The sequence below is a fragment of the Procambarus clarkii genome, chromosome 42 (assembly GCF_040958095.1).
Source record: "Procambarus clarkii isolate CNS0578487 chromosome 42, FALCON_Pclarkii_2.0, whole genome shotgun sequence".
Lineage (NCBI taxonomy): Eukaryota > Metazoa > Arthropoda > Malacostraca > Decapoda > Cambaridae > Procambarus > Procambarus clarkii.
In genome coordinates, this window is record NC_091191.1 from 4,216 (window position 1) to 23,789 (window position 19,574).

General features: G+C 45.0%; 1 protein-coding gene across 1 annotated transcript in view; it reads right to left on the bottom strand.

The window, feature by feature from the left end:
- Positions 1-14,621: 14,621 nt before the first annotated feature.
- Positions 14,622-19,574, bottom strand: part of LOC123770272 (mutS protein homolog 4) — a 28,328-nt gene continuing 23,375 nt past the window's right edge. Inside the window, exons 18-20 of the mRNA XM_045761970.2 lie at positions 18,808-19,016; positions 17,763-17,940; positions 14,622-15,228 (exon numbers count right to left, since the gene is read on the bottom strand). Of these exons, the coding sequence (XP_045617926.2) occupies positions 14,788-15,228; positions 17,763-17,940; positions 18,808-19,016 (828 nt within the window). The 3' untranslated portion in view covers positions 14,622-14,787. The remainder of the gene's footprint in view (positions 15,229-17,762; positions 17,941-18,807; positions 19,017-19,574) is intronic.

A 19,574-nucleotide genomic window follows, 5' to 3' on the forward strand; every position in this document is an offset into this window, starting at 1 on the left:
CAACAGTGGTCCAGTGGTCCACCAATGGGAGAGCGTCAACAGTGTCGACGATTTTGAATTTTTGAAGATGCAGACAGTTAGTTAGTCATGACACGTGGCCATGACATGTGGTGTATGACACGTGTCTCTAACGTATGATGGATGACACATGTCCCTCAACATGTGTTGAATAATACATACATAAACGCACACATAATTGCCTATATAAATGCATATGCATAAACATATATTCAGTTATACATCAATACAAACAGTAAATACACACACACGCGATAACAAATTAGATGCATTAATATAATTTTTGACAAATATTTTGTATTAGAAATTATTCATGGAATTTAAAACGTAATTAGTTAAATTTCCCTCAAGGACTTATTTTTGTAATATCATTTATTTCACATTGCACACACACATTGGGTAATTGACAGGGTTATTTTGAGGTTATCTTGAGATGATTTCGGGGCTTAGCGTCCTCGCGGCCCGGTCCTTGACCAGGCCTCATTTTTTTTACACATCCCCAGGAAGCAGCCCATAGCAGGGCTAACTCCTAGGTACCAATTTACTGCTAGATTAACAGGGACATCAGGGTGAAAGAAACTCTGCTCAATTGTTTCCGTCTCCGCCGGAGATCGAGTCCGGAACCTTAGTATTACGAATGCCGAGCGCTGTTCTCTCAGCCGTCAGGCCCGTCAGGGTTGACAAGGATGGATTATCTAACACGGGTGGTACACGCACAAGAGTGACACAGGTGGAAGCCGAGTACCCAAATGAGCCACAGAGACATTAGAAAGAACTTTTTCAGTGTCAGAGTAGTTAGTAAATAGAATGCATTAGGAAGTAATGTGGTGGAGGCTGACTCCATACACAGTTTCAAGTGTAGATATGATGGAGCCCAATAGGCTCAGGAACCTGTACACCAGTTAATTGACAGTTGAGAGGCGGGACCAAAGAGCCAGAGTTCAACCCCCGCAAGCACAACTAGGTGAGTATACACTTTGAAAAGGCACGAAACAATGGCTTCCAGACCTGAAAAACAAAGAGTTACGAAGAGAGGCTATCTTGATCTTGAGTTATCTTGAGATGATTTCGGGGCTTTTTAGTGTCCCCGCGGCCCGGTCCTCGACCAGGCCTCCACCCCCAGGAAGCAACCCGTGACAGATGACTAACTCCCAAGTAACCTATTTTACTGCTAGGTAACAGGGGCATAGGGTGAAAGAAACTCTGCCCATTGTTTCTCGCCGGCGCCTGCGATCGAACCCAGGACCACAGGATCACAAGTCCAGCGTGCTGTCCGCTCGGCCGAAGGCTAGAGGAGTTAAATATACCAAAACAAGAAGATAGAATAAAAAGAGGCGATATGATCACCACATACAAAATAATAACAGGAATTGACCAATTGACAAAGAGGAATTCCAAAAACCTCAGGAACAAGAGGTCATAGATTCAAGCTGAGGAAACACAGGTGCCAGAAAAAAATTAGACAGTTTTGTTTTGCAAACAGAGTGGTAGACGGTTGGAACAAGCTAAGTGAGAAGGTGGTGGAGGCCAAGACCGTCAGTAGTTTCAAAGCGTTATATGACAAAGAGTGCTGGGAAGACGGGACACCACGAGCGTTGCTCTCATTCTGTAACTACACTTAGGTAATTACACTTAGGTAATAACACACACACACACACACACACGTTAGGTCCTCGCAGGCGAGTGAACAGCACTCTGGAGTCGTAGTCCTAAGCGCCCGGGTTCGATTCGTAGTCGAGGCAGAAACAAATGGGCCGAGTTTCTTTCACCTGATGGATCTGTTCACCTAGCAGTAAATAGGTACCTGGGCGTTAGACAGCTGCTACGGGCTCCTTCCTGGGGATGTGTGTGTGCATATGGGAGAGAAACATGTAGTAAATATAACAGAGGAAATATATGTCGGGAGTCAGTACAATACACAACCGACGGTTAGAAAGGCAGGGTCCAAGAGCTAACAGCTCGATCGTGTAGAGACAAATAATAAATACACGCACCCAAATACAAATATTAAAGGGAGGAGTATATGCGAAAGGGGGTAGTAGGGAGTGGGGGATGGCAAGGGGGAGTGGGGGATGGCAGGGGGGAGGGCAGGGGGCAGGGGGGAGGGAAGGGGGCAGGGGGGAAGTAGGGGTGGGCAGGGTGGTAACTCGTCAAGGAACAGTGAAGAACAAACAGATCTGAAGTGCTAACAGGAGTCAGGAGTATTTGGTCGTTATCGCTGAGTAGCAGACGTGAAGGGACCCGCCCCGTCAGTAGTGATCGGTCAAGTACCTCGCCTTTGCTCTCCTGCAAATTGTTTGACGCCCTCAGCCCAGAGACACTCACTTGTCTCGCGCGCGTTAATATGCAGCCAGTTGTATGAGAGCTCGTGGTCTCGAGCGATTAACGGCAAGCTCGCAGCCCGTCCTCCAAACAAAGACCCAAAAGTGATTCCATGCACCCGCCAAACCCCCTGTTTATGAATGAAAAGCGGTTTACACACGACTCACAACTGCTGACGTTCGAACATATCCGAAACAAGTGCTTCACTGACGAATTTTGTTCGAATCACAACGATATAAATGCTTCACCCACGTACTACAAATACAAATATTCGCCAACAGCACCTAAACACCTAACCTAACCTAACCTATGCCTATATATGCACAATATGCTAATATATTATAATAATAATTTATACTTGAGAAAATTCCCGTTTTGAATGAACAGCAAGTTAAAATTGATGAATGCGTCTGTGGGGTTGACCGCTGAATGTAATGGACTTGAGTCGAGGACGGGTTGCAAGAGTGTCATCCCCGCATTTGAGGTGGCGCAGTGGTCATTAACACATTCGCCCGCGTTTCGCGAGAGCAATTTGGCCTAGGTTCGAATCCTGACCGGAGAGGATTCACTAGGCGCAAATCCTTAACTGTACACCTCTGTTCTCCCAGCAGTGATTGGGTACCTGGTTGTTAAACGATTGGGGGGGGCGTATTCCAGGGGAACTAAGGGGGGGGGGTAAGACTTACCGTGAGCTATGGGAAGGGAACAACTCTCAACCTGCTAACAGGAGTCAGCCGTCGTCTGTTCCTGTACTCACCTGTGTAAACAAGAAAAAAAAAACATAATTTTTTAGGTTGGTTTGTCAGCCTTATGAATTGTTGTCATTGTTTAAGATTCGCTACATGGAACAAAAAGTTCCAAGTAGCACGGGTTATGGTGAGCCCGTAGCGGACAGCCTTATGAAGCGTTCGCTAACCCAAGTGCTGTGTTCACTAATCTCTGTGCTCCCCTTCTCAGCACCAAGACACACCCTTTCTCTAGCCACTGCTCTACCACCCTCCTCTCCTCCTCACTACTCCCAATAACAGCATCCCGCCCAGCGTGTCTCTGAGAGTCTGGGATAATTGATCTCAGGGAATCGAGTGAGGGAACGTAGGGAAACGACACGAGAGAGAGAGAACGACACCCACCCCTGGACGATACGACGGAACGTATCGTCCAAGAGTCCACTACGGGCTCACCATAGCCCTTGCTACTTTGAACTTTTGGTTCCGAGTAGCTGAATCTAAAACAACAACAATAACGATACTAAGTCAGGTCATAAAGGTCAACAGCTCTAGAAGGTAAGGTCAGGAGGTCAGGGAGGGCGTGTTGACTAAGGCAGTAGTACCACGGCCCCCCGCCAGGGTGCTCTGTGAGCCGTAGTGCGGTAAGCAAATGTTGTGTTTTCTGCCGCGGGGAATATACGGTTATGCAGGTCGAATGGCAAATGTATGCATACACACGACTCGAAGTATACTCAGTCTCACACACGTGATAGTATACTCTGCCATTGATACACGTGTATATGCGAGCCTATACACTAGTATAAACATTTATGTATATTATTTACATGCATGTATGCAATCGTGTATATGTGTATATACAAGTATTCACAAAACTGGAAACAAAGGCAATGTAACAGCTTTCAAAAACAGTCTGGTCCAGGAGACAGCCTCTGTCAGCATATATATATATATATATATATATATATATATATATATATATATATATATATATATATGTCGTACCTAATAGCCAGAACGCACTTCTCAGCCTACTATTCAAGGCCCGATTTGCCTAATAAGCCAAGTTTTCATGAATTAATGTTTTTTCGTCTACCTAACCTACCTAACCTAACCTAACCTAGCTTTTTTTGGCTACCTAACCTAACCTTACCTATAAATATAGGTTAGGTTAGGTTAGGTAGGGTTGGTTAGGTTCGGTCATATATCTACGTTAATTTTAACTCAAATAAAAAAAAATTGACCTCATTCATAGAGAAAAGGGTTGCTTTATCATTTCATAAGAAAAAAATTATAGTAAATATATTAATTCAGGAAAACTTGGCTTATTAGGCAAATCGGGCCTTGAATAGTAGGCTGAGAAGTGAGTTCTGGCTACTAGGTACGACATATATATATATATATATATATATATATATATATATATATATATATATATATATATAAATATTTGCTTAATATTCAGTTGTATAATATTTACTTAATGAGCAGTTGTTGGATGAGCTAAAAATTAAGCAAACTGTTTGCCGTTCATCGGCATACAGTTTTAATTTGTTATAGTTTTTTAATATACTTTGTTTAATCAAATAAAATATTTTACTTGAAAAAAGCTTTCTCGCTAGTTTATGTAATGTTCATATTCAATGTGGCAGTGGACTCTGGACCATTGGAAATTGACAGGATTATACATTACGGTTTATGTAGACTATATTGGGTTCATGCAGAATAATTTTTGTTTATGTGCCCAATTTTAGGTTCGTGTAGCCTACTTTGGGTTCTTGTAAACTATTTCGGGTTCACATAGCAGCCCGTCCTCATCAACAAAGGTCAAATGTTCATTAATCCAGCCACCCGAACCCTCTGTTTATGAATGAAAAACACTTTACACACGACTCAACTGACGACGTATGTGTCAACCCGTCCTCACGCTAGGCTGTTTAAAGCAGCGGCCGTCCTCCCTAGACGCATTCATAAATTTTAACATGCTGTTCATTCAAAACAGGAGTTTTCTCATATTTAAATAATTATAATATATTATCATATTGTCCATATATAGGCATAGATTAGGTTAGGTGTTTAGGTTCTGTTGGTGATTATTTGCATTTGTAGTACGTGGGTGAAGCATTTACAGCGTTGTGGTTCGAACATAATTTGTCAGTGAAGCACTTGTTCCGGAAGTGTTCGAACGAAATTAGTTGTGAGTCGTGTGTAAACCCGTTTTTCATTCATTTTTCATTCGTCTTCGACCGCTGGATGTAAAGAACTTGAGTCGAAGATGGGTTGCCCACGTACTGTAAATACAAATAATCACCAGCAGAACCTAATAAGAATTAAATATATGATAATATTAACTTATACATGAAAAGACCAATTTTTAAATAAACATGTTAAAATTGATGAATGTGTCTTGGGGGGGGGGGGACGCCGCCACTCAATCGAGCCTGAACGAGTTGCTGATTTTTATATTTCTCGTCACACACCTCAAAATGCTTCACACACTCACTGTAAATACAAATAATTGCTAACAGAATCAAATTCCTAACCTAATCTATAATCAACAAAATTATACGTAAAATTATAAAATATTGTTATCGGTACTATCGGGTAAAATACATTTGATAAATGAGTTGTTGGGCCCCGACCAGCCACCCCCCCCCCCCTGCGGGAGGACTGGTGTTGTTGTTGTTGTTAGAGATTCGCTACTTGGAACAAAAAGTTCCAAGCAGCACGGGGGAGGACTACTTGACCATGGGGTGTCTTTACACAGTACACAACGACCACTACATGCGGGTGTGTTTCGTCCTGATCTCATTATCGAAAACTTTATTTTTCTACCCACAAGTGCAGTGCTGAAACGAAAGTGAAAATTCAATACAGAACTAAAGACGGAATTATCGTGTTCGCGAAGAGGTAGAGGTAATTACTGGCAGCCGAGTGTGCTAGGCTTGTAGGACTAGTGTTGATTTCTTTAGTGAAGGTGATGGCGATTTACGGACTGGAAGTGTTGGACCCGATGGGGCTGCAGGGAGTGGGTGAGGATCTGTGAGGTTAGGTTATCTTGAGGTTATCTTGAGATGATTTCGGGGCTTTTAGTGTCCCCGCGGCCCGGTCCTCGACCAGGCCTCCACCCCCAGGAAGCAGCCCGTGACAGCTGACTAACACCCAGGTACCTATTTACTGCTAGGTAACAGGGGCATTCAGGGTGAAAGAAACTTTGCCCATTTGTTTCTGCCTCGTGCGGGAATCGAACCCGCGCCACAGAATTACGAGTCCTGCGCGCTATCCACCAGGCTATGAGGCCCCTGTGAGACGGAGGAACACTTTAAGAAGCTACAGGAAAGGACTTGCTACATATAGAAAGGTACAGTAAATATTTTTATTCAATTTTTTTGAGGCTATAGTTATACCACCTCTTAAATACCACGGTTAACACACCCCTTCCCTACTTGCACGAGGCGCCACCCACCACCCACGAGAACACCCACCCTCCGCTTGAAGGCTCACCCATCCACTACCTCCCATGACGGGACCTCTCGCAGTATGGCGCACACCCACCTTTCATAGCGGCACCCTGCCTCATGAAGTCACCTGCCCTCACCCCCGTGCTTAACGGCGTACCCCGCCCCCCTTTCCACCCTCGCATGACAGAACCTCTCCCTCTGCCCCGACGTCCCCCCCCCATACTTGACTGAACCCCCACCAACCCCCAACCAAACTTTGTGAGAATAGCTTGTGCTATCTCATCCCTTTGTGTGTATTTATACCTCAATAAACTTATTTCCCACCAACCCTTCCTCAGTATGACCCCCCCCCCTTCACATAACGGATCACCCCCTCCCACCCACCCCGTGAAGCTATACTCCACCCCCACCCCGTGAAGCTATACTCCACCCCCACCCCGTGAAGCTATACTCCACCCCCCCCCACCCCCCACCCGACACAATGAGCCAACCGCCCCCACCCCCTGTAATCCCCACCCCTGTAAACCCCACCCCTGTAAACCCCACCCCAATGTCTATCAAAATATTGGAAAACTGTCAAGAGAGTTGAAGGGAAAACTAAGTTATTTGTTTGCCAATAACCGTCGACCTTCCTTCACTTTAAGCATCAGAAGAAAATTTCTGTGTGAGTTGTTGTTTTCCATTTTGTGCAAGTTACAGTTAAACGGCTGGAGGTCTCTGGCACCCTAGGCCTTCATAATGTGGGGGAGTAGCGATAAATATATAATATATATTTGCTGTGATACGAAGAGCAGGGATAACGAAAGGGCAACATGTGAGGAGGAGGGAAGCGAGAGAGAAGTAAAGACCACAGTTTCTTAGCCCTGGTCTTCGTGTCCGAAATTTAGTTTCCTCCCTCGCGTACTTCTTCGGGTTAAATTCGCGGCCAAAAGAGGGTAAAGTGGGGGAAAAAAAGAATTCTGCTTGTGGTGTTTTATGTTCGTGAGTACAATGTTGTTCCTTTGGTCTTTGTTCACTCTCTGGTCCAGTTGTAAGCGAGGCATTGAGCGAGGTGAATGCAGGCTCTTGGGCTCGGCTCAGTCGTCTTCAGTCTTACTCTGCGCACGCGTAATTTAATTTGGAAGAACAAAGGAAGTGTTTGAGATTTATAAATGAAAAGTGTTCTAATGGCGTTTGTGAATCACAATTATTGAATGTTGCCGAGATGATAGCATTATATTCCGCGTGTGTTGCTGCTGCCTGAGCGTATGTGCTGCGGCTCCGCGGGTGCCAGAGGCCAAGTAACCATCACACACATACAAACATCATCACCTCGGCCACAACGTTCATCTGTTATCTTCCTTTTTTCCTGACTCAGCCTCCAGCACACGCTAACATTGGCTCTCCATCCCCCTCCCCCTTGTAGCGGTGATAGGCTACAGCAACATGTACTATCCTCTCCCTGTAGCGGTGATAGGATACATGTCAGGTCGGCTCAGTGATAACTTCATCCCCCACTGTTTATCTGTGAAGCGTACGAGTGAGTCGGAAATTTAATCAACGCGTCGCGGTATTGTGGACTTGCAAAGAAGGATTAGTAATGGATTTCCAAGTCGGATTCCGGGGGGTGAAATTCGGAGTCCAGGTTTCCGGAATTGTCTTTTCGGTTTTTGGTATATATATTTTTCAACTGGGTCCTAGAGCGAGTTTCAAATGCTGATTTTTTTGTGGGTGTAACAGGCATGAGGCGTTGGTTCTGTAATAAAAATGCAGATATTTTTCTTAGCGACTCGGTAGCAGCCTCTGGATCTCTCAACATTGTGAATAGATTCATACCAGCTCCGTTAACCCGGTGGAGCACAGGGCGTGTAGACTCTAGGTGAAAGCCTCGTAAGTATCCGTCCTATTCTTCGGCCATAATAGGGTCGTCACAGGCTACAGTCAACTGCACCTGTGTATCACAGAGCACTGCGTCCGCCCAAACGAAAGATAATAGTCCCACGGGGAAAGGTTTACAAAAAGCAACATTAAAAAATGTTTAAACGATGTTTATTTGTTGATCTCGCGTCCCTCCCTTACCGACTTGGTAGCGGGACCCCGAGTGCACGCTTGGGAAGTAATCAGTCACTCGCAGTGGTAAGCCAAAGTCAATTTCCGGTTGTGTGTTGGACGAGAGACAGCAGCTTCCAGTTAGCTCTTTGTGGGGAGGGCGAGGTCTGGTGTGAGGTTGTGCATGAAGGATGGGGGGTGATGTGCATGTTAACTGGGAGGGGATATGGTAGGGAAAGGGAGGAGAGAGCAGGCTTTAGATGAGCTGAGGTAGGAAAACGACTCTTGCTTGCAGCTTCACCAGGTACGTAAATTGGCAGCCCTATGAAACCTAGTCTTTGTTACAAAAAAAAGAGAGAGGGAGAAGGGAGAATGGAGAGAGAAGAAGGGGAGAGAGAAGAAAGAGGAAAAGAGAAGCCTGCCTAATTAAGAGAAAAAGAAGGTAGTGGTGAACGAAAAATGTTTTCAGAGTGATAAAAAAGTAATTACCAAAGGATAACGCTGAGGTCATAGTTAATGGCAATCATGCCAATGCCAATGAGGCGAAAATTAGTATGTTTGCGGAATCCAATCATTACCTTCTGAACAATGTGACATGATATACTTTTTGCAACCCTGCAAGCTTGTGCATTTGACCGCAGAGAGAGCATACACAGGGGGGGTGAGCTCTAATAAGTTTCACAACACCCAATTACCTGGTAATTGCACTACAAGGCTCTCCAGCACCGGGCTGCGACAACACCGACCGTCCCGCCCTCTACGCGCCAACAGATGACGGTGTGTGTGTGGGGCGGGCTTCAAAATTATCAATTGCCAACTCTCTGTTAGTACCAGATTTTTGTCGTAGTCGACTGTGACTTCAAAATTAACAAAATACTTAGTTGATCGATTTCTTACAAATAAAACTAAAAATATAAGTAATAAATTAAACTTTAAAATTGTAAAAAAACAAATATTGTAAAATATTGGAAAAAAAGGCTGTTTCTGGCCCCTAAGAAGCGACTGAGCATTAGACTGGACCAGTTTAGAGATCGGTTGATGTCTTGTCACAATCACTTTGTTGGAGGATTGAGATGGACTTTCCCGAGGTTACAGAGCACGACCTCAAGCAGGGAGTCATGGAAGGTAGTCTCAGACACCGATCAGTACATCAAGGTACTCGTTACCTAGGGCCAAGGTGTCAACGCTCTTCATCTGAACTGATCAGTTCTGGCTGGACAAACTATTTCGTCATAACTCTCTCGACTTCTAGGCTCAAGGTTTACCTTAAGGCCTGCATCTGCCACTATGCAACACCTGTAATCTCGGGGATTAAACAGTAATCACTGAATGATTTCAATGTTAGCTGGACCCGCCTCGACAAATAGTGGCTGCCAGCCCGGATTTCAAAACGCTTTGGAAGTGCCTGTCTAAAATGTATCATACAAAATATATGATTTACTTAACACTTAAGCTAATTCCTGTTCTTTACTGTCACTAATTTATTATTTAAAAATATTGCTGATAGGATTTTATGATGACTACCAGAGCCCAAATAATTTGGCTGACGCGGATATTGATGTCCTTTGTGCGTCGTTAATAATTGACATCCCAGGCCATTGTGAGGCATTATCCTCTTAATGTTACTGACTCGCAGCAGATTTTGAGCATCTGGCAGCCCTCTGTGTTACTCAGATAATTAAATTCTTGACTGTTGGATTCTCGATGTCGATATTATTATCTTCCTCGAAATTAGCAATTTCAACGTCCAGGAATTTACTACGTAAAGTGTAGACAAGTGTCAGAGTTGGACTCGGTGGATGGGGGGAGAGTGGGAGAGGGAGTTGGACTCGCCTGAGAGTTATAATGACGAGTTATTGATAACTACAATGACAGGAAGATGAAATTATATCATGAGAAAGTTAACAGTTGTCACTATACATCCAGAAGCAGAGAGTCTTCGCTACATATAAAATAAGACTCTAGAGGATAAACTTGGCACTGCTGGGTAAATAGAAAGAAACCGACATGATAGACTCGATAAAAGCTCAACCAGGCAGGAACATCATCCATAAGAAGCGTGTCTTACGGTATTTTCTCACAAGTTAGTGGTATCATTTTCCATTCTGCCACAACTTGGTAGAAATGTGTTATGGATACCATTAGTGAGTTCCATTTTCTACGTCAAGGTGTTGTAAATAGTCCACAGACGGGTGTAGTTGTTCCATACCTTACATAAGTTATACCATTCCTAGTTTTGAATCAATATATGAAGCATTTTTTTTTTAGCATTCTTCCCATAAATATTCTTCCTAGTACCGTCCTTTTAGAAGCATTCTTTCCGGTACCATTTCTCATCCTACCATTCTTCCTTCTACCATTCTACTCACAACTACTCGGTTTTGTGTAAACAAATGATATCCAATTATTGAACTAAAATTCACAATTATCAACGTTCACATCAGCTCGTAAAATCCTGTTTGTAAAAACTGGGGTCGGCCCACTGTGTTGTCCCAGTCTTCTGGGACTTATTGCATGTGAGAAGAGTCTCGGTCGGTGTCCCAGTCCTCTGCCGCCTGGCGCGGGTAACATCGAGCTAGGGGGGGTTGTCCCAACCCTCAGCCTCCGCGCCAATCTTCCATTACCGATGGAGGAACTGGGCGCTCGAAGCCACCTAAACCTAATGGGTAAAAAATGGGCGATGGGGATGCAATTTGTGAAGAGGCCCTACTGCGGCGGAGTATAATAGGTAGACTAGATGAGGCAGAGGGAGGGGCGAGATTGGGATTGAGTGTGGCGTTGCGAAGAGAGATGGGCTGCTGTGGGATGGAACAGGATGACATGGAATAGTGTGAAGGGAAAGAGAGAGGACAGACTGGAGAGGTGAAACAGTGTGATCACGCCTGGAACTCATACTACATCATTTAAGAGCTGAACAAAGGCATAACATAGGTGACGGGGAAAAGGTAGCCGAAGGAACAAAGTAAAGTGTTTCAATTAATAATTTAATGCCATGCCAGGATGCTTGTCCTAGACATTAATACGTCTTTTACAAATCATTGAAAAATGGATTTTCCTTTTTTTTTACTGAAAATCGAATGTATAAATCTATCCCAGTGTTTAATCCCACACTATAGGTAAACACAAATAGAAGGGGTAAGTTTGTTTTTATTAACATTTAGGGACATCTTTATTTGTGCAGCTATCCCTACAATAATATATACAGTGTGTGTCAAGAACTAGCTACAGGTGACAAGATTTTTTTTTTATTAACATATTAGGTACATCTGCATTTGTGCAGCTACCCTAGATTATATGGAAGAGAGTACAGTGTGTCAAAAAGGTAGCTTCGTGGTGCTAAATATATCCCCATCACACAGATGGTTAGTTATACAGAGGCATGTGATAAGCAGTCTGCACTGGCAGACTCTTGAGTGCATTAGAAGATTTTTTTTAGCAATATGTTAGTCTACGGGCGACGCTACCCACGTTTCACTACAAGCCGTGAGCCTCGTTGCTTATAAAATGTCATCCACACTTCCGTGGAAATAAACATTCCACTGTTTATATTCCATTATGTCGATAGGACTTCAGCCTCACACACGTGAGAGCCACGGTTCGAGTCTCCTAGAGCCCAGGTGAATGGAATCGTCGCTTAGATATACAAGATTACCAAGATACAGTACCGTACGTACATGGTCAGGTCAACAACACTACTTCGTTTTCCTATCTTATTAACATTTACAATAGTAAATTACCAGCGGAGGTTCTAGTCCCAGTAAGGGCATTTGCAACTTTGAAGTATTTACAGTAGTGTATAGAGCTTAATCGAGAATATGTTCATGTAAATTACTACTCTTACGCTGAAGTAGTTCTCTTGATATTTCTGTAATATTGCTTCTTATTGTTTTTGTCTTAGTAATTTCTTATATGTAGTTATTCACATTTCTATTTTGTCGCCTGAGTTGTCATGTTCAGTTCCCTCGCATTTATCATAGTTCAGTTCTTCCTGATCAGTAAGGAGACTTAATACCATTAAGGAGACTTAATACCATATCTTAATATCATTTCTAATTGTATTTTGCGATTTTTTAAGGTTTAGATACCATTTCGGGAGAGCACTCAAGAATAGGTTTACCATAAGCTGCATATTACGCTTAAAATGATCAGTTGTAGAGTTTTGGTAGATATGCAGACGTTGCATTTCCTGCCAAAGTTAGTCTGCTAATGTGTGTGCTTCTGGTAATATTTTTTGGGTTATGTTTACTCTAAAAATATTTCTAATTTTGTTGATGTATACTGCTGGCTCCTCTTCGTTCTATACTACTCGTACGATCTTCTCACGCCCAATCCTATCCTCATAACGCTGCATTTAACTGGGTTAACGTCCAGTAGTAAGTTCCGGAAACCCTCTGAAATGTATCTAGTTTTGCAATGTATTACTGCCCTGTATTGTGTGGTTTCTCATTAGTTTAGCATCATTGATATAATGGAGCCTATTTTTTTGTTAGAACCTTGACATATTAGAAACATTATAGTGTCGACCACTGTGGTACTTCCCTCGCTACACCTATGGTAACTACCACTGTGGTACTTCCCTCACTACACCTGTGGTAACTCGGGACGGGTTAAATAATTCGCTAACACACACAAATCACAGTCTCGTGGTAGAGTACTCGACTGGCGATGGCGGGGTCGTTGGTTCGTACCCACCTCACAGCCCTGATGGATTTTCTCAATAATTTGGTAATTTGCTAGCTCACACGGAACCATCTGTGAACCTTGCCGGCATTAACGTTACTTCCATACTATCACACTTATAATTAATGGAGGGAGGAAATAGTGTGTGGTTTCCCAATCAACTTCCCAAGAAATTAATTAGTTGGTCGCCTTTGATCCACTCACGCCGATGGTTGCTCGTTTAATGGTAAATTTCCTTCCGGTTTCCTTAAGTTTCCGCGAAGGATTGGGGAGGCGCCATGGCGCTCTTGCCTACGGTAAGGCAAGATTTATTTGTGTTTATCTTTCTGTGAGTATTCTGGCCTCAGCCTGCCCAGATTTTTTTCATGTAGAATTAAGTCCAGCACTCTTGACTAAAAAAAATGCAAGTAAGTAATTATCAATAGAAGGCACCAAACCTGGAAGGCTATGTAGCACCATCAAATGCAAATACAACACATTAATTTATATTTTAAGATGTCTACTATTTTTGTTCTAAACCATGGCGTGATCTCCCACACTTAGGCACGCCCCGAAAATTTCAAAAATTTTGAAAATAAGGACAATTTACCTTATTTACTATGCTCGTCTCTTCCCAAATTTATAAAAAACTGTAAGGCTCTTTTAGATATATATATATATATATTTTATAACAAAAAATATTTTCTGAGTAATCAACACTCACTTAAATTAAGAAATAGAAATGAAAAGTTGTTTAACGTACAATATTCCGGAGCATCAGAGTTGTGTTAACATCAGTTGTATAAATATTGTATAGATTATTTTTGGGAAGACTAATGCTTCTCGCAGCAATGCATTTACCTTTTTTAGTCAGCACCAGTGTCGTTCACAATAACATTTTTCAGACAAATATTACACATTGTTAGTAATGAATTTATTTTTTATGGCAGAAGCAGCAAAAAATAATTGCCAGTGAGCAGAGCTTCACTGTCCGCAGTAAGGCTGGGACGGGGGAAGAGAAGACGGGGTAATAGGGTGGGTGTGGAGAGAGACAGGCGGACAGACAGACAGACAGAGAGACAGTCATCGTTTCTCCATCTTCTGATGTGTGGTTTCGTCATCAGAATATCGCTACGATTACACACACACACACACACACACACACACACACACACACACACACACACACACACACTCTCTCTCTCTCTCACACACTTTCTCTCACTCTCTCTCACTCTCTCTCGCGCGCGCGCGCATTTATAATCAAACGCTCTCTCTGAATGCTCTTTATTCCCTACTTCAAGGCAATAGGTTCCATTAATTGCACCAGAGATGGTACCCATATACAGAATATATATAATATACAAAAACATTGCAGTACATAGATAAAGGATTTAGTGAAAGAATCTTAACATTGGAAGTGAATGAAGCATTTTTGGAAAACCTTCAGAATAATTGTATAAGCCCTTTTAAACAAAAAAATTATCAACCTGATAGAACGGAACAATTGGTAAATTCAAGAGATTTGGCTAATATTTTGAGGACGGTTAGCTGGATATTCATAACCGTGTGGATTACGGCTCGGTTGGTACGTCTGAATCATCCACAGACATAAGATTCGATTCTGGTTGTACCGCTTGTGCCAAAAATTCTTCAAGAAGTGCCTCTAATTGCACCTTCAACTCCTTGTCTCTAGCATCACTCCCACTAAATGCCTCTCCATCCCTGACATTAGATTCTTCATTCGTATCGCGCGATTCTGCATTGGACTCCACGGGTGCATGGTTTCCGCCATTATGCGAGACATGGGCGAGGTGAGGAAGCGGTGTGATGTGGGCCGAAGAGTAGTCTCGAGTGGCAGGAATACGGTCCTCGGGTTCATGGTTACCCCCAGAGCCAGGCGTGTGGAGAGAACTGTCTGCCGAGGACGTCGCCTGAGCCAGAGCCAGCAAGCGGTGAGCCAAGCGATGCACTGCTCGCTGCCGGATCCACTCGCTCTCCTCTTCCGCCGCTACCTGTAAAGGTTGTAGTTATATTATGCATAATATTTACACAGCCGCACGAGCCCTTGACCCTTAACTGGGTTTTGAACGTGCGCTTAATCCATTGTTTGAAATTATTAATATGAAGTATTGTTTTTAGAAATACCTACTAGACTCTAGTACATATTCTTCCCCTCCGTGTGTCATGTTTAATTTCCAGTGTGTGTAACTTCTCGGCGATACTGCAGATTAAACCCATTAGTTTGTACTTAATCTTTCAGCGAATAGAAGCTTTGCTAGTAGTGCCATTAGTCAGTATGAAGAAGATATCGATAAACAAAGGTTTTTACTATTCATGCGAGTAAGAGAAGCTGGCATGTAGGTTAGTGTGTTCTGTCTGTCTGTCTACCATTTTGTTTACTGACACTGCATTAGCTGTTTTCCTATATTGTTGCAGTCCTGTTTCCACTGACTTGCTGTTTATCATAAATGGAGATGAGAAACAGCCACTTGCTATTTAGTCAGACTCCTTCCTCCTCCTCCTCCTTCTTTTAGCCCAAGTGTCTCTGGCATGCTGCCTTTCAGCCTTATGCCTTACCCATCAGTCGTTTCTCTGTTTCCTCTTACCCGTATGTTTCAAGCTAGCTCCCATGACTGCCTCTCATCCATGTGCACACGCGCCTGCTATATCACTGCCTCTCAGCCTCGTACCTCTGGCGTCAACTTTCCCTACTGCCTCTCAGTCCGTTCATCAAGCATTAGTCCACTATGCTGCTTCAGCTTCGTACCATTGGGACCACCGTACTGCCTCTCGGCATCTTGTTTCCAGCATAAGCCTGCGAGAGCTACTCCCCTGGTGACATTATTGGGGATTATCTAGCCGAGCAATTCTGTGCGAAATTGGACGAGGGTTAAGTCCCTTCAAAACCTCACGTACAGTATGTGAATAAATCTTCGTTTCTGTTATCCGGCTCGCCCACTGGTGACGTCACACGTAAGATTATTAAAAAAATTGTTTTTTTCTCGAAAGTTTCAACGACTACTTGTTATTACGGAGGGATTATAACCATAAACAATTATGTTGGTTGAAATAATCACTCCTGGTGATGTCATTATCAAGGATTAGAAGATTGGAATTGTTTCGAAGCTCGGCTCACTGGTGACGTCGAGAGGACGAGGTTTATAACATGATTTCAAGCTTCAAGCGTGATTTGTTTCTCCTTTACTCTACCTACAGTAACATGTGACCGCTTGTGGATAACGCGCACTCGTCACCAAAATCGCCTACCCCCCCCCCCTTCTTCCGCTAACACGTTCTGGTCATGTTTATCCAGAAATGCTTAACACTTTCTGATATTTCACAGCGAGTGAGATCCCCTCGGAAGAAAACGGAAATAGCATGGTTGGTCTCGCCCCCCCCCTCCCCTCCCCCCTTTCTCTCTCTCTCTCTCTCTCTCTCTCTCTCTCTCTCTCTCTCTCTCTCTCTCTCTCTCTCTCTCTCTCTCTCTCTCTCTCTCTCTCTCTCTCTCTCACTTTTTCTTTCTTTTGCCTTCCTTCTCTCCCCCACCTGCAATAATTGCATGAAATACCTCTTAAGAGTCTGAGAGCTATACTATACTCTTCGATAGTAAGCAATTTTCTCAGACTAACAAGTTTACCGTGACTGCGCTCGTCTTAGCGAGCGTTGGTGATATCATTAATACACGCTCACACACGTGCAGCGTTTCTTGATATCATGTACACACACACACACACACACACACACACACACACATGATAGAACCCAGTAGGCTCAGGAATCTGTACACCAGTTGATTGACAGTTGAGAGGCGGGACCAAAGAGCCAAAGCTCAACCCCCGTAAGCACAAATAGGCGAGTACACACATATGTATTCATTCCAGCATTAACATATATACAAGTGCGTTTAAATATTGTATGACTGGTAGTTGGAACATTCTCAATGACAAGTGGTGTTCAAGGAGATATTCACATCCACATATAGACCTGCAGACACAAAATTTATTGTGTCTGTAGGTCGGACACGATAGCACCAGCCGTTTCTTTCACCCAATACACCGACATTTTTACGGGTTCGGCCAATACGTTAAAAATGCGACATATTACTAAGAAAAAAAAAGATCGTAAAGTTGACGTTTTTTTTAGCATTCGCCAAGATAGGCTAGGAGAGTTGTTTCTGTTCGTATGTTTCTGGTTAGGTAGAATAGTTTTATTTTTTTTTACGGAGTGGCAAATCCTGGTGATAAGGCTCCTTTATAGCGAGAATTCATTAGCTACGGCTATATAGTTCTACCTGTGTGGGCGTGGGTGACAGTCCCTGTCTGTGTGGGCGTGGGTGACACTCCCTGTCTGTGTGGGCGTGGGTGACAGTCCCTGTCTGTGTGGGCGTGGGTGACAGTCCCTGTCTGTGTGGGCGTGGGTGACAGTCCCTGTCTGTGTGGGCGTCGGTGACAGTCCTATACCTGTGTGGGCGTGGGTGACAGCCCTTACCTGTGTGGGGCGTGGGTGACAGCCCTTACCTGTGTGGGGCGTAGGTGACAGCCCTTACCTGTGTGGGCGGTGTCATGGTGAGAGCGAGGGCGTGTGCACGTTGCAGCACCGTTGGCGGGATGGGCGTGATAGCGGCCATAGCCAGGCCGTAGTTGGTGGCCCGAGTCACGCCCTTGCGGACGACGTGTGTCAGCTGCAGGCGCCCCGACCCGCCATCCTCACTCTCCAGATGGTAGCTGTGGGGGAGATGAGCGTGCGTCACTCTGGGATGCTGCAGCTGGCTGTGGGATGGTCCCAGCTGGCTGTGGGATGCCCCCCAGCTGGCTGTGGGATGCCCCCCAGCTGGCTGTGGGATGCCCCCCAGCTGGCTGTGGGATGCCCCCCAGCTGGCTGTGGGATGGTCCCAGCTGGCTGTGGGATGCCCCCCAGCTGGCTGTGGGATGCCCCCCAGCTGGCTGTGGGATGGTCCCAGCTGGCTGTGGGATGCCCCCCAGCTGGCTGTGGGATGCCCCCCAGCTGGCTGTGGGATGCCCCCCAGCTGGCTGTGGGATGCCCCCCAGCTGGCTGTGGGATGGTCCCAGCTGGCTGTGGGATGCCCCCCAGCTGGCTGTGGGATGCCCCCCAGCTGGCTGTGGGATGGTCCCAGCTGGCTGTGGGATGCCCCCCAGCTGGCTGTGGGATGCCCCCCAGCTGGCTGTGGGATGTCCCCCAGCTGGCTGTGGGATGCCCCCCAGCTGCCTGTGGGATGCCCCCAGCTGGCTGTGGGATGCCCCCCAGCTGGCTGTGGGATGCCCCCCAGCTGGCTGTGGGATGCCCCCAGCTGGCTGTGGGATGCCCCCCAGCTGGCTGTGGGATGCCCTCCAGCTGGCTGTGGGATGGTCCCAGCTGGCTGTGGGATGCCCCCCAGCTGGCTGTGGGATACCCCCCAGCTGGCTGTGGGATGCCCCCCAGCTGGCTGTGGGATGCCCCCAGCTGGCTGTGGGATGTGCCCCCGCAGATGGTGAAACATTCTAGACAACAATGCGGAAGACGGCATGAGTGGTAACACTGACTTGCCAACAAGCCTGCCAACATAATTTAGAAGATGGAATTGGAGTACTCACTTGGCCACACAGGGGTAGAGGTTGGCGAGCCTGGTGAGGAAGAGGGCGTGGGTTGCCAGGACGGTGGTGGCGCGGGCGTGTATGAGCGCCTCCATGATGGCCCAGGCCAGGGCGGCGCCCTCCTCCACGCTGGTGCCGGAGCCCAGCTCGTCCAGCAGCACCAGGGACTCCCGCCCCGCCCCGCTCAGCATGTGCGCCACGTCGCTCATCTACCACGCGCGCGCACACATGTCAACAACAATTAAAATATGTATTGTATATACATGTATCTATAAAATGGAATGTGTCTCTTAAGGATAAAGGTCAGACGCTTTGAGCTAGCCTGATTAAACTTTGCAAGGTGACTGGTGGGTGTTAAGCGACTGGCATAGGCAGGTCGGGGTCGGCTGCGTTGGTGTCCCTTCTAATGAAGTAGGCAAAGATGAAGTGGTGGTAGCCAAGTCTACAGAGTTTCAGTTGTTTATAATGTCACAGAATTCAGGTAACAGATTTGCATTCTCAGGATTCCCAACACTAAATTAGCAAACCCTTTTGAGGTCGACCCGGGCACCGCTGGGTACCCCATTTACTCTAATATATATAGTTTTAGCAATAAACATTAGGAAATAACATGATTAGTTTGATTAAAATGTTGATATAAGGCCACATCCCCACACACGTGAACATTAAAACACGCGGGACAGCCTTAGCCCGCGATTGAAAAAATTGTTTTATGATTCGCCTAATTTATTATTCTGTAGGAGTGAAACTTGAGCAGCTTGAGATCA